A 14,869-nucleotide genomic window follows, 5' to 3' on the forward strand; every position below is an offset into this window, starting at 1 on the left:
TTCAAGCTATAGCTATTAGATAGATATTCTATAGACTAGTTTTATACTTTTTCTCTCGCTAAAACTTACTATGAAAAATTTCAATCGTTCTTTTTTCAGTTTCGTTTTCCAATTGATAAAAGAAATTATTTCTAGTCTATATCAAATCAAGATGGCGAACAGAACTGTGACTGACGCAAAAACTGTCCGTGGTACAAATCCACAATACCTGGTCGAAAAGATCACGAGAACACGTATTTACGAATGCAAATATTGGAAGGAACATTGCTTCGCCCTAACAGGTATATTTTATTTTTATCTTTTGGCTTGGAAATTTCACTAGATATACTGTAATCTTAGAAAAAACAAAAAATACCACGACCCTGCCTGGGCCATTCCAGAAAAAAAAATTACCCCCTAATGGATGACATCAATTTTTTAAATAAATTTTGGCACGGAATTCCAGGCAAACTTTAAAGAGAAAGTATCGGAATTCCATGAATTTTACTTAATTTTGCATTAAAGTATTGGAATTCCATGATTTTTTTAGGTTACAGTAACGGAATTCCACTGTTTTGATAGGTATTTTGTAAATTTGTTACGGAAATTCCAGACTTTCTTGAAAGCAATTTGCTACGGAAATTCCATGTCGTCCATTGGGGGGTAATTTTTTTTTTCTGGAATGGCCCTATGCCCCGGACAGTCCGGGGCAAATGTCTGGGGTCTGAAAAAAATAACTTTTTCCCCGGACCTACGTCTGGGGCTCCAATTTTTGCGCCATAAATTTACCCCGGACGTATATCGCCGAGCACACTTTAAACCCCCGGACATTTTATCCAGGTCTAAAACTCACCCCCTCACGCCCAAACCACGCTTGAGATTTAAGGTTCAAATACAGGCCTCACACACACACGAAACGCCAAAATCAGGACATTACAAGATGTTTTGGAAGACGGCGTTTGTCCACGGAAGAATATTTCAATGAATTAGAAAAAAGCCCGCGCGGTCAGCGATTCTATAAAAAGCGACCGCGCGGGCTGTCTGGGGCGTCCGGGGTAGTCTCTCAAAAACAAATAATACGGACCCCGGGCACGCATCAAAAAAACCCCGGACTGTCCGGGGCATAGGCAGGGTCGTAAAATACCTCACCTCACAAAGTTGTTCTAAGATTATAGAGCTTGGTGCAGGTAGATTTGTCTGACACAGAATGTTATAAACAGTCTGTGTGTGAACCCTTGTTGACAGACTTTCTGAACTTTGGAAACCCAGGCAAACACACATAATCATAACTTACCATATATATATACATAAAAACTCTTTCACAACAGTCTGGGAAATCCTCTCAATTGCACGCTTATGTTCCGAGGGCGTAAGCCCGCAATTGCATGGTCATAATTTACGCCCCCTCCCGCCCTGGTTGAAATTGCTTAGGGATTTCAAGGGGCTTAGAATTCTCTAATTCGGGCGAAGGCATGGTTTAACGGGCAATCCATTTTTACGGAATCTTCTTCTACTATAAATTTTGAGTAAAACTGCCCTAGGCTTTTGAAATTCAACAGAGCTTTCGGAAGGAATTGCGTGTCAGAATAATAAAGGGTGCAATTGCACGCTTACCGCCAGTCAGGACCTCATTTCACTTTATCGATATTACGCAAACGGCAGTGTGCGCTAAATAATCTTGGTTTCGCTTTCAATTTCAAGCAAAGGTCTTAGCAACAGGGCGCGCGTACATAGCAACGGGGCTGGGTAGAAAAATCTAAACATAGAATTCAAAAAAAATAGCGATCATCGTATAAAGCACTAAAAAATACCCCCTTTCTATGTTTAGTTTGTTCTACCTTGGATTATAACTGAAAATATCTTCAAAAAAACCTTTGTCCGCTATCAGCCGCGCGGTAATCTTTGCCCGCTTCAATTCTTAGATAATCAATAAGAGATGTGCGCTTAGCTAAGCCGTGCTCGGGGGCGATAAATTTATGTTTACTTATCTTGTATATTTTAGTAGTATTTATTCAATGAAAAGGATGTTGACAAAACGGCACGACATTGATTATGACATCATTAAATATGTCAATGTCGATTCAACGCCCGTTAAAGAAAATAATTCGTAGATAGTTCTTTTTATCTTGAAATTTAGAAATACGAGCGAAAAAAGATCAAATTTAATATTTGTTTCCTATCTAGATTATATTAGCGTTAGAATACGGTAAATTTTCACGAAAAATATTTCGCGATGGCGATACGCCCAATCACGCCCACGGGAAAGTTCCAATTTTTAATTATCGGGAAATCAGGGAAACCGGTTCACCACGTGGATAAAAAACGTACGGAATGAAACCTGATAAAAGGTTTTCAACCAGATTTATTCAGATAAAGCTATAAGAGGTTCATTACTTGTGGATTTTAAAACCTACATAAGCAAAAACGAAAGTTGTTGTGAAGGAAAGAGTAAACGCAAGACAGAAGGTTTGGTTGTGTTGATCAGGTATGTTTTTATTCTATCCGAACTAATGTTAAAAAAGTCCAAAGAGGTCCTGACTGCTTACCGCTTACCGCCCGTTTCAGAACAATTTCGATAAGCGTGTTGTAATTACACGCTTAAAAATTTTGCCATTTTGATAACCGTGCAATTGCGCGCTTACGGCCTCGGAACATAAGCGTGTAATTGAGAGGATTTCCCAGACTGCACAAGCTCTACAAAGACTTTCAAAACTACTAAAATCCACATCAAACCAGTCCAGACGGTGTCAATCGAACGAATCGAACGCTGAATCAATATTGATCGCAATCGAACACAATCGAATAATTGCAATTCGATTGTCGAACGATTAGGTTAAGATTGCGTTCTACAATCAAATTACAATTATTCGATCGCACTCGATTAACAACCCTGGACACCGGCGTACATTGCGCGGTGGGCGTCCGATGGGTGTAAGGTGGTATTTTAGGTTAGATCGAAAACACCGTACAACACCACCGTACAGAATCTGACCGTACACGGAATTGCCACCGTACGATTGTCCGGTGGATGTACGCATGCTCACAAGGGTGTCGTGGTCAGTCGGAGTCAAGGAAAAATTTGTAATCTTTCCAATAAATAATTTAGTTTAGTTCTTTTCGGGCACGATACAAAATAGGTCTCTTTAGATGAAATACCAACCTTGTGCCTGTGTATCCTCAGGCTTCATTTTTTTACTGATGGGGGGGAGATACTTTAGGCAAAATAGGTGACGGGTATGTACGAGCCACAAGGGTACTCAAAAGTCTTTCAAAAAGAGGCCCCCAGAAGTAGACCCAAAATTCACACATTCACGCCAAAATTTTTTCGCAAATCAAGCAAACCCAATTTTTTAAGAGATCGGGATATTTTTGGAAAAATCAGGGCTAAAAACAGGGCAGAAAATATCTGGCGTCTAATCAGCAGACGTCGAAAAGTCGATAGTTACGCTGGGAACGAAGTTGATGAAATACTTTCCATTCGCTTGGCTTTTGTTTCGAGGAGTTTTTCTTTTAGTTTTTGATCGTTCGGCGATTGAGGGAATCGATTGCAATTTTTGTTCGAAGTTGTTCGATTGACAGTCTGGATCAAAACATCAGCCACATATATTTAGACTTCCAGCCAACAGCCATTTTGTTTCGAAATGAATCTATATTTTCATTTTCCAGGGTTCGAATTAACGTATCGCGTTTCGCGATTTGCGATGCGTTTTTGGAAATGTACGAAGCAAAAATTCAGAAATTCAACAAAATCGCGATACAACATATCAAGAATTTTACAGCATTTTGACCCTTGAGCCTCCAAGCTAATACGATGGTTATTTGGCTTGTAAATTGGTCTTTAGAGTGGAGAATGCATTGTACTGTATATTGATAAAAAAGCATCGTGAAACCTAAAAAATTTCGCACCTGCGGCGGGCAGAAGAGTGCGATGCACTTTCAAATCGTTAACTCAATCCCTGTTTTCATTTTTTTTCCTTTTTTCTGCAAAGTCAGCTTTTTCAATAGATTATGCTTTTCTCTTCCTTTTTATTATCAACCAAGATCACATATTCTTCCTTTTGTCATTTTGATAACCAAAGCAAATCCACATGATACTAATTCTTCAGGGTTTGTTAAAAATTAAAAATCAGACAACATTTGCTACCGCCAACCGACCAGGGGGGGGGTCATGCAGTTACTCCGTGACATTCTGATGGAATCTTACTCACGGCAGACATCCTCATCCTACTTTTTGACCCGCATTTTCAAAATCCGATTAGACGGGGGTTCTGTTATTATCAGTTAGGTAGGGTCAGGGTTGCTAGTAACGACTTGTCACTGTGCCGGGTGCATACTCGGCGCTATGGGCCCCGCAGGGTTGCTAGTAACAGCTCGAATTTCAGTCAGGTTAAAAAAGGGGTACTTTTACCCATATTATAATAACATTACCCCCGTCTTTTTTGTCATTCTATAAGTATTTACACATGCCTCCGACTGGGGCTCTAGGTCCCCCCCGCCAAATTTAGGTCCCCCCTGAGGAGAACAAGGTCCCCCCAGCCTGATAAAATTTTAGGTCCCAGTATAGGGGAAAAATTTTATGGCATTCACAAAGCTCTATTTACATGTGTGTGCACTTTTAGAGAATGCAATAGAATGTCTTCATTTTTGCATTTCAAGGATCAGATCACACTTTGCATGAAAACATAAAGGTTTAGAGAAATTAAAAAACCAACAGTAAAGAAAAATATTTAGGAAGTGTTATTTAGCCCACAGAGTTACATAAACTAATGCAGGTCCCCCCCATAGATAGAGCTCCCCCCGCCTGTCGGGAAAAACAAGCAGCTCCCACCTCTTATATGGCAAATTTTAGGTGTAGCTCCCCCCGCTCAGGGGGGGGGGGGGGGGGGGGGGGGAGTGCGAGCCATGTACAAATTTTGTATTCTGCTGTGCAAGTGTGGCTCAACGGATAGCTCGCTGGGTTTCTGATCAAAGATTCTTTCGTTTGGTGGGTTCGAATCCCGGTCGGGTCGATATTTGGAGAAAGTTTGAAGTATCAAATTCATATCGATTTTTGTATTTAAAAGAATTGTTAGAATAAGTTTATATACTTGGTTTAAGTCACTATTCAAAGCATTCCACGATTTCTATTTTCATAAATATGACAAAAAATTTATTTTCATGGAAAAATTTCAGATATTTTTCCAAAAACAATTCAAATTTTCTTCGAAAAATTTTAATCTTCCGACAAAAATTTAGGGAAATTTCTCAAAAAAGTGAAAAAATGTGCACTTACTCCACTTTGGAGTAACTGTTTTAATTTTTTTAGTTGTTACACCACCACATACTAAGTGTCATAGTGTTCACATAGTAACTGCATGACCCCCCCTGGACCGACTGGATTTTGTTGACTTTGATGATTGTTATTGATATTGATAACTTTCTATAACCTGACCTATAACTATAACCTTTAACTTTCTATGTACCGTCAGTCTATGCTTAAACTCCTATATCAAGATTACGAGATTTGGAGTGCGGGCAGATTTTACTTTCGTTTTCAGTACAGTGGTTTCACTTTCGATTTCAAGCCTACATCTTAGCAACAGGGTGCTTGCCCATAGTTACATAGTTACAGGGGTTTGTGCAAAAAAACAAACATAGAAAATTTTCCAAATCCCCATTTCGATTAATGCAATGAAAAATGAAACTTTTCCATATGTTTCACTTTTTTGCACCTATTCTTCAAAATGAAAATATTTAAGATTTTAAGTTTTTATTTGTTGACAATTTAACTCTCGCATCAAATTCCCGTTTTCTTCTCAACAAACAAACCACTCAGCCAGATAAGTGGCTGCATGGCCGCAAGTTAATGCACAGTCGACTAAGTTTGTGTGAAAGTTGGCCGAATGTATAGGGATGACGCGCCCATGTGATTGCCGGATCATTTAAGTATGTCCTGCAGACCACGCGTTCAGTTCAGGGTAAGTCTCAAAAAGTAATGTTAAAATCCCTGGACACGCAACAAGAAAATCCCCGGAGTCTGGGGAAACGGCAGGGTCTGGACTAAGTCATTTTTGGATAAATTTCAGCTTTGAAAGATTAGCAAAATTCTGTGACGGACGAGAAATCTTGTCCGTCACACATATGCCTGTCTTTTATCCACTCAATCTTAATTTTAGCTTTCTAAATTCTTATCAATTTACTGTAAAAGTGTTAGTCTAGAATGGAAATATATGATTTGAAAATTTCAAGCTATGAACATGTGAGATGGATTGGACACAATTTTTTTGTTTTCAGCTGGTCAAAATTTTCTTACGGGTACAGCTTAAACCTCTGAAGACCCTTGAAAATTAACCATCCATGAAATAGTCCTCCCACGGAAAACTCTTCAATAAGAATCTTGTTGTGCACCAGAAAAGTCAAAAGCTAAATTTTCCTGATACAGCACCCTATTTCAACTTTGTCTCACTACTTTTTTTGTCGTTCCCAGCCCGCTCTTGGCGATGCATGGACCTCAAAAAAAATAAGATTGCATATTCGTCAGATTGTTTGTTTTCACGCAACCCTTTAAGATTTTTTGGATAACAAAATTTTGAATTTTTGCCTCTGAAAATCTGGCCCAGTCATGTTCTGGTCCAGTCATGTTCAGGTCAAGTTCAAGATTTTTTCCAGTTCAAAAATGATTAATAGATGGTATATGATTTCTAGTTTTTGATTTTTTCTCTTAAACTGATTTGCATTCTCTAATGAGTGCAGTCCATTTAAAATTATCTAGTGTACCATAAAAGTTCAAGATCACTTTTCCAATTATTGACCAATCAATAACCAGATAACCAATCGATGAATTGAATTGATAACTAATCAAATGGAACCCAGAAAAACAAAGAGGACTATTAGGAACCTATAAAAGCCAGAACTCATGACAAAAATATTTCTGGCTTTTATTGCATATCAAAGTGAAAACATTATCATTGTCAAACTTGGTGGAGCACAAAAGCACCACGTAAAAATAATAAGAGATTGAAATATACAGCATAATTTCAAGGATGTAAACAATGCTGAACTGGGATTTCAGATCTGTCGGCCTTCCCTTGCATGACAATTGTCAATTATGATTTAGGTGTTGTGGTATAGTAGTCATTGGGTAGTCACCAACCCCAGATGCAGATAAGGTACTATTTGAAAGCCTCCATGGTTGCAAAAATGGGCTTCAGAGCCTCCTTCAACTCAACCAAATGGAAATTATATTTCAAACATTCCTCTTATTATAGTAAGAAGTTAATAAAAGCCCTCTCTGTAATCGATGGTATGCCATTTCTAGTTTTTGACCTTCTCCAATCAGAATGCAGTCCGCTTGATTCTGCTTACTCCTTAAGCTATATAAAATCTATCTAATCTACATCATGCGAGAAAATCTCTAGTAGAAAAAAGGTTAATCCTGTATTTGCCAGTGAAGGTACAACTTCCTAATCACATGAAAACACAAGAGCAAAGTCTATTTCATGTAAGGGAAGAAATTTTCGCGGAATTTAATTTCGCGAATTTGGGCGTAATTCGCGAAATTAAATTCCGCGAAACGCACCAAAATGGCGTAATCGCGAAATTCGATTCCCCGAAATTCGATTCTTTTTTCTTCTTTTATTTTGTTGTTATTTATTGACCAGGTATTACCAAAAAAGATGGACAAAATTGTTATCATTTTGTTATTAAAGTTTGTTAATGTGACTGAAATATGTCTTGAAATCGATGGCAAATATGAAAAACATTTTCTCTGTAAAAAAAATTCTTTTGAAATTTCTCAATCGCGAAATTAAATTCCATGAAACTTTTGAAATCGGCTCATTCGCGAAATTAAATTCCTAGAAATTTGCCATTTTGAAACTCTGATTCGATTAAATTCCGCGAAAATTTCTTCCCTTAAGGTACCAAGAAAATTTTCGATATTTCATTACATGCTGCTTTTTTATAAATTTCCAAAGTAAAGAAAAGCTTTAGAAACATGGGTTTGCTCTTTCATTCTCTAGAGAGACTAAGCTGTAATTTCGAAACTTTGTATGTTGAGGTAAATTTCAATTTTTTCTGAAATTGAAAGGTTTGCTAATCTAGGCTGTTTTAGCCCTATTCAACCAGCCATTCAACAATTTACAAGTCATTTTTAAACTTCTATTTTTGTTCAATTATAGCTGAGTTGATGGTGGACAAAGCCATGGAACTCAAAGCTGTCGGCGGAACTTTTGGTGGGAATGTGAAACCAACACCATTCATTTGCTTAGTATTGAAAATGTTACAGATCCAACCCGAAAAAGATATCGTGGTAGAATTCATTCGAAACGAGGATTACAAGTTTGTGTTTTTTTGTTTTGTTTTTGTACAGTGTTTTTATAGTTCTTTAATCTCTGCAAAGTATGAAAAGTTTCTTTTTTGTTGTCTCAAATTTAGTAAAATTTGGAGGATTTTGGCTTACTTGTTGTAAAAAGTTCACTATCCGTCTGAGACAAATATAAACATTGCCTTCAATCACCGCTATTTATATTTTTCAAAATCAATTAATATTTGCTTACATAATAGGAAAGGCGATTTGGAACTACTATAAAAAGAGAAGGCAATTTTATATTTGAAACTTTTAATTCTTTTTCATAGATACGTCAGAGCGCTTGGTGCATTCTATATGCGACTTGTGGGCACATCACTCGATTGTTATAAATATTTGGAACCTTTATATAATGACTATCGAAAGATGCGGAAAAAGGATAAAGTTGGAGGTAAGTTAACTTATACTAGACATCGGGGCTTTTTTCTACGCATTAACGTCTATTTCACTTAGCGACTAAGTTGTAGCGCAAGGTTTTTCGGGCTCCAAACATTTGAATTTTTGACGCCAATTTAAATTCTGCTCCTATGAAAGAATCGAATCAAAATACATTTAAAAGCTTCTTTTTTTGGAAAATCATCAAAGTTAACTCAAAACGGAATATTAATTACTCGTTAGATGTTATTTTTCATTACTGCAAAATAGTTTTCAAATTCATTCTGCTTTCACCACCACTCACCCTTACTCACCCCAACCAACGGCTATCAAAGTGTTTTGCAAGGCAAGACAAGGCAAAAACTTTGAAGCTAGCCATTTAAGAAACACTTCGCCTTCAAATCTTTATTTCTTTCGCTCTTCTTTTTATGCTTACCTTCGGAACAAAACAGACAATGGTAAGAAAAATTAGTATATTTCATTTTTTGTTTAGAATTTACGATTATAAGTAGTAAAGGAGACCAGGGTTTGTTTCCCATTTGGTGTTACGATTCACTTGACAAGTGAATGTACACTACCCGGTTCAACTCATACATCATTTTAGGGGAGTTTGGGCATCATTCTCTGATATAAGAATGAGTGGAGGCATGTCAGGCATCGTATCTCGGATGGTGACGTTGCTCTTATTAGCACTCGCAAGAGAAATCATTCTCCTATACCCTGTTCAAGAAAATGTCTTCGAGATTTCGTCCGTATCGGTTAGATCATCATTCTTTCCTTTATAATTATGTTATCTGGTTCTTTACAAAATGTAGTCATGAAATGAAGACGAAATACTTTCTTTCATTTCTTTCATACAATTTTACCTCCCTTTTGTGTTTTTAGCATTTACACTAACTCATATGGATGAATTTATAGACGAACTGTTACATGAGGAAAGAAGTTGTGATATCATATTACCAAGGATACAGGTATACAGTGATCAGTGTACATTTTATAATGAAAAATTTACCCATCTTTGCTACTTTAGACGTACAAACTTTCGTGAGCAGAAAGTTTCGCGATTTTAGGAAATTTTTATCCTTTTCACAGAAGCAAAATATGTCTTTCAAATTGCTTACTAGAGATTTGCAAAACCTTGAACGTTCGCAAAAAACTTTTGATAAAGATTTCACCTATTGTTTTTAGGTTTAGCCCAAACAGCTTTTCTCAAAGGACAGCAATTTCAATGTGAAACTTTAATCCACTTAAGGCACATTTTTACATTTAGTGTGGTCGTGTTACAAAAATACAGGCTGTTTGTAGGAAAAAAATAAGATCTAGCTGAAACTTTCTCCAGACCTTCTCTATAGGATGCTTATACCTCTGAATTCACGCAGAATATGCTATATATGGTCAATTTTAGACCAAAATTTGGCGAAAAGTGGAACTTGCGCATGAAATATCTCGAGTTAGGTAAGGAAATCGGCTATAACCGTTTAAAAGTCTTCTATATAGTTTTTCGAGAGCTTTCGAATGGTATACTTGATAATGTCTAAAAATGAGTTTGAAATTTTCAAAAAATTTCGCCCTTAGGATTTTGCCTGGGGAAAATAGAAATTGCCCAAAAAAGGGATGTTCCACCAGTGGGACTTTAGGGGATTTTTTCCTGAGGCATAACCATCCTATAGAGAAGCTCTGGAGAAAGTTTCAGCTGGATTTTATTTTTTTCCCTTAAATTATGCTAGACAACCCCACTAATTGGAAAAACATCGATTTTTGTTACTCCACTGAACACAAAAAAAACTTTTACTCAATAAAAACACCGTTTTTCTTTTTATAGAAACGCTACTTACTTGAAGATAGTGAACAGCTAGAACCAAGGGTAAGTTTAATTTTAGTTCTTTATCAAGTCAACTTGGTACCCAAGATAAGGTGCAGTATAAATATACTCAAAACTACTTTTTGAATGTCTCTGACTGTCAGTTCTAAGTAAACCGGTAGATTTTCTGCATTATAAGACTACTTAGACTTGCCATAATTATATTTATTAGACTTATTTTCGCGCCTTTTAAGGGTTTTTCAGTAAAAGCGTTAGTTACCCAAAAATACAACTTTTGCAGATTTGGAAAAATCCCTAGGATCTCTTTGCCCACGAAAATTTATCTCGTAAAAATAGTTACATTAATCGCCAGAAATAGACTTGAGGATTTATAGATGTATTAATTATATTCAACATGAAAGTTTTTAAACAGAAGACCTTGCAAATGACTGTTTTCGTCAAAAAAGAGAGATTGGATGTAGTTCTTCATTCATTAGACTTACTCCAAAAAACAAGACTTTTGTTATAAAAGTATAAAAACGCACTGTCATGTATCTTGTTCTTTAGATCAGTGCTTTAGAAGATGATTTAAATGATCTTGAATCAGACGACGAACCTGAAATGAAGGTTAACTATTTTCTTCTACACTGTACTTTTGATTCGTTCACCTTAGAAAAATTGTGTCAAATAATTCCTCTAGTATGCAATGATATGAATATATAGGAAATGATTGTTCTTCTCTAAATGAAACTGGGCTTTCCAAATGAAAACGGGGCTTTTCAAGTATAATATACAATTTGCTTCTTGGGCTCTTGAAGTTTGCTATTTCCAAAAAGGGATCTGTAGTTCATAACCTACTATAAAGTATTTAAGGGGTAAAACAAACTGAAAAAAAGGATTATTTATGTCAATGAAAGTTCATATTGTTGTGCACGTTTATAATCGGTAAGTGTTCTCCTTTGTTCTGCAGGAAGATTCACCACGTCGAAGAAGCGTCTCACCTGAAGATAGACGCAGAAGAAGTCGATCGCCTGACAGGAGGTAAAAGAGAGTTTATTGTCCTTTGTTTATAGTATATGATAAACTCGGGCATCTCTCACAAACATCACAGGTGAAGGTCATAGATTTATAAAGCCCGAAGGGCTAGATGGAGTATTTTTGCTGAAAAGTGCGCCTTGGCTAGGTAGGAAATCCTACCTAAGTGACGTGACATTACAATAGAATTTCAGCACTTGACCAATAAGAAGCTTTTGCGGGTTTTCGAAAACAATAGCAACAATATTTTTTTCCGATATTCACTTTTTTAGCCTGCGATGGCTTAAAGTCCGATATCTAGCCCTTCGGTCGGGTGAAGTTATCTTTGCTTGATAATGTAGTTTTGTATGCCGTTTGATTAACCCATCTTCTTATCTTTTTTGCACTAGGAGGAGATCCCGATCAAGATCTCGTTCAAACTCACCAAAACGTCGCAGTAGAAGAAGGTACAGTTGATTTTCTCTACATTAAAGGAAGAAATTTTGGCGGGAATCTAATTTGGCGGATGACCGAAAAAGTTTTTTTAGAGGGAATTTAATTTGGCATTTAACTTGAAAAATTAAATTTGGCGGGGATTCAATTTGGCGGACGAAGGACATCTTTGTCCAAAAAACGCCATTAAAAAAAGAAAAACATGTTTTAAAGCCTGATATAGCACACACATTTGGGGGAATAAATAGAGCAACTTAAATCTGATGGGAATTTGATTTGGCCGATGACGGAAAAAATTAGATTTGGCGGGTACTTGGATTTTGACCGAATCCGCCAAACTCGCCAAATTTTCTTCCCGCCAAAATTTCTTCCTTTAATTAAATGTAATTCAATTTTCAAGGGGAATTGTCGGATTTTCTCTATTTTCCCTATGAATCAGCCAGGTTTTTGTATGATGTCATTTTTTTCTTTTTTAAGATTTACTTATGAAGCGAATTTCCCTCTAATTTCACTCAAAATACATTCGACTTTCTACTAAGTGTAATTTCGAGAGTATGTTGTGCTCTTATGCTCTACTGTATCGCGACGATCTGTAGTCGGAATTTATCGGATTCAAATAATCTGTTATTGTTCTAGAATTTTATTAACAAGCTTAGTTTGTCTTAATTAAGCCCTTGATGCAAAAATTGCCGTTATATAATATTTAGAAATATTTTTTCTTTTTTACAGTCCCAGTCCTTCTCGGCACCGTAGACATCGTAGTAGAAGTCGTTCTCGATCTCGCTCACCCAGACACAGTCGAAGACATCGGTCAAGATCTCGATCGCCCAGAAGAAGTCGACGCTGAGATATAAAACAAATTGAATAACAATATCCTGGGTAATTCAACGTTGAGCGTCACTAATTTCGAATATTATACTATTTGAAACCGTAGAACTTTTTAAATGGATTTTTGAAGAATGCATTTCATAAACTGTTGTTAAACTTACGTGGGAGGAAAATTTAGCTTGCTTTTGAGATTATAAAGGAAAGCTGGCGCACACTTGGAAAATAATGAAGACAACGCATTGCATGTTGAATTTAAAGCACTTCGAAAATTGTATGTACATAGACATGATGCAAAAGTAATCAAAAAGGTTTTCTGCCTAAGGTGCAACGTGTTACGAGATAACAGAAAACTGAAAGTAGAAACTTGAAATATTTGCATCTAGATCAATGGAAATTTTTTTAACGTTTATTAGTTAAAATACAATTCATTTTGAGAAATTTGAGGATCGTACCTTATATAAATTCATTTACACTTTTTTTTCCGTACACACTGTATGTACAAGAACTTTCGTCAAACATGTTTAATAAACATGCGACAGCAATTGCCAATTAAAACAAAGTGCGGTGTGTGCGTTCGTTATATCTTGCTCCGTCTCAGCAATAGCAAGAAAAGTCATGCGCATGCCCAAGATGTTGTGAGCGAGTGATGCCATATTCTTGTGCTTTGGGTCGAGTCAAACATATTGCTATTTTCGACTTTCTCGTGTTAAAAAATTACCCCTTAGCGAGATTATTTGTTACTATTCTTAGAGAGAATATTCGTTTTAAAGAGAATTTGAACAGAAACACGTTGTCGAAATAAGTACAGAACCCTGGGGACAAAAATTGAAGTATGATTTTCCACCAGGGACGATATTTCGGCCAATTTTTCCGGTGGGAAGGGGTCTTAGTGGGTCTGTGAGAAGGGGGTATAAAGGGGGTGTTTAAAATCGATAGATTCCTTCATAACTGTTCAATTATCAGTCATCAAAATTTGTAAGCAGCTTCTTCTTCAGATATGAGAAAATATTTAGAACAAGATTACTCCAAGAAACATGATATTTATTGCTTTGAGTCGGACATACCCGTCACCTCGCAAACCTAGCACTCCCTCCCCCGGTTGAAACACTTGACATGATAGAATCTTTTAAATGTGGCCTAATCTATATAGTTTGCAAATTTATGATGTCAAGATGAATTATAACTTCACTAAATTTAAACTTTGTCTTTAAGGAGGTCCGTAAAGAATTGTTACAAAAAGTTTCTAAAAATTTTGGCAAAATTCGCGAAATCTTTTTTCCGCAAAAATTTCTTCCCTTAATGGCTCTGACCATAGTCAAAGATCGAATACGCAGATTTGGAGGAAAAACTTTTGATTTTTTCTTTTAGCAAAAATTTGTCTTTATAAGTTGCTTCTGAATTTATTCTATCAAGAGTAATTAGCAATTAAATTACAAAAATGACGTTACGAATCTTAAAAAGACGTTAATAAAATGTTATATTACCCTCTTTTACAAAAAGTGCTAGGTTTTATTGGGTAATTAACATTTTTTTAAATTGTCTGCAAAACATTGAACTATTCTAAATTGATGTTTCAAAAGTTATGACCCTTTTTGTGCAAAAAATTGGGGTGAAAAATTGGTCAAGAGCCACTATTTTCAAGATTTTGAGACAATTTATTACAATATAAATTTATTGTAAGTTTGGTTAAAGATAGAAAAAAATTTTCAAAATCTTTTTTCCTCGCCGAAAATAAGCTCCTCAAGTCAAAGTTGAAATACTTGTCTTCGCAAAGGTCTTCATTTTCTTTTTTATAAATTTTTTTCAATGCAATTTTTGAATTTTCAAATTCAGGAATAGTTTGTCTAACAGAAAATGTATAACATGCTATAGTTTTGTTGGTTACATCAGTCAGAGAACACATTGTAAACACGACAATTATGAAAAATTCACTATGACCCTTAAGGTACATTATCTGACGCAAAAATTCGTATCAGAAATATTTTCTATTCTCTGTAAAAGGCCTCATTTCCTTCACCTCCATTAAAACATAGTCGAACGTGCGCAACGCACTGGGCTCAATTTTCAGTGGC

The 14,869-nt window shown here is 36.2% G+C and overlaps 1 protein-coding gene across 1 annotated transcript; it reads left to right on the forward strand.

Annotated features, from left to right (window-relative positions):
* Positions 1 to 121: 121 nt before the first annotated feature.
* Positions 122 to 13,235, forward strand: LOC136803523 (pre-mRNA-splicing factor 38A-like). The gene is made up of 9 exons (XM_067060265.1): positions 122 to 281; positions 8,139 to 8,298; positions 8,596 to 8,717; positions 9,587 to 9,672; positions 10,524 to 10,565; positions 11,070 to 11,129; positions 11,473 to 11,543; positions 11,927 to 11,983; positions 12,699 to 13,235. Exons 1-9 carry the CDS (start codon positions 152 to 154, stop codon positions 12,814 to 12,816), a joined length of 846 nt encoding a protein of 281 aa, XP_066916366.1. The 5' UTR covers positions 122 to 151; the 3' UTR covers positions 12,817 to 13,235.
* The last annotated feature ends 1,634 nt before the right edge of the window (positions 13,236 to 14,869 follow it).

Source organism: Clytia hemisphaerica, unplaced genomic scaffold, assembly GCF_902728285.1.
Source record: "Clytia hemisphaerica strain Z4C2 unplaced genomic scaffold, Clytia hemisphaerica genome assembly, whole genome shotgun sequence".
NCBI classification, from domain to species: Eukaryota; Metazoa; Cnidaria; class Hydrozoa; order Leptothecata; family Clytiidae; genus Clytia; species Clytia hemisphaerica.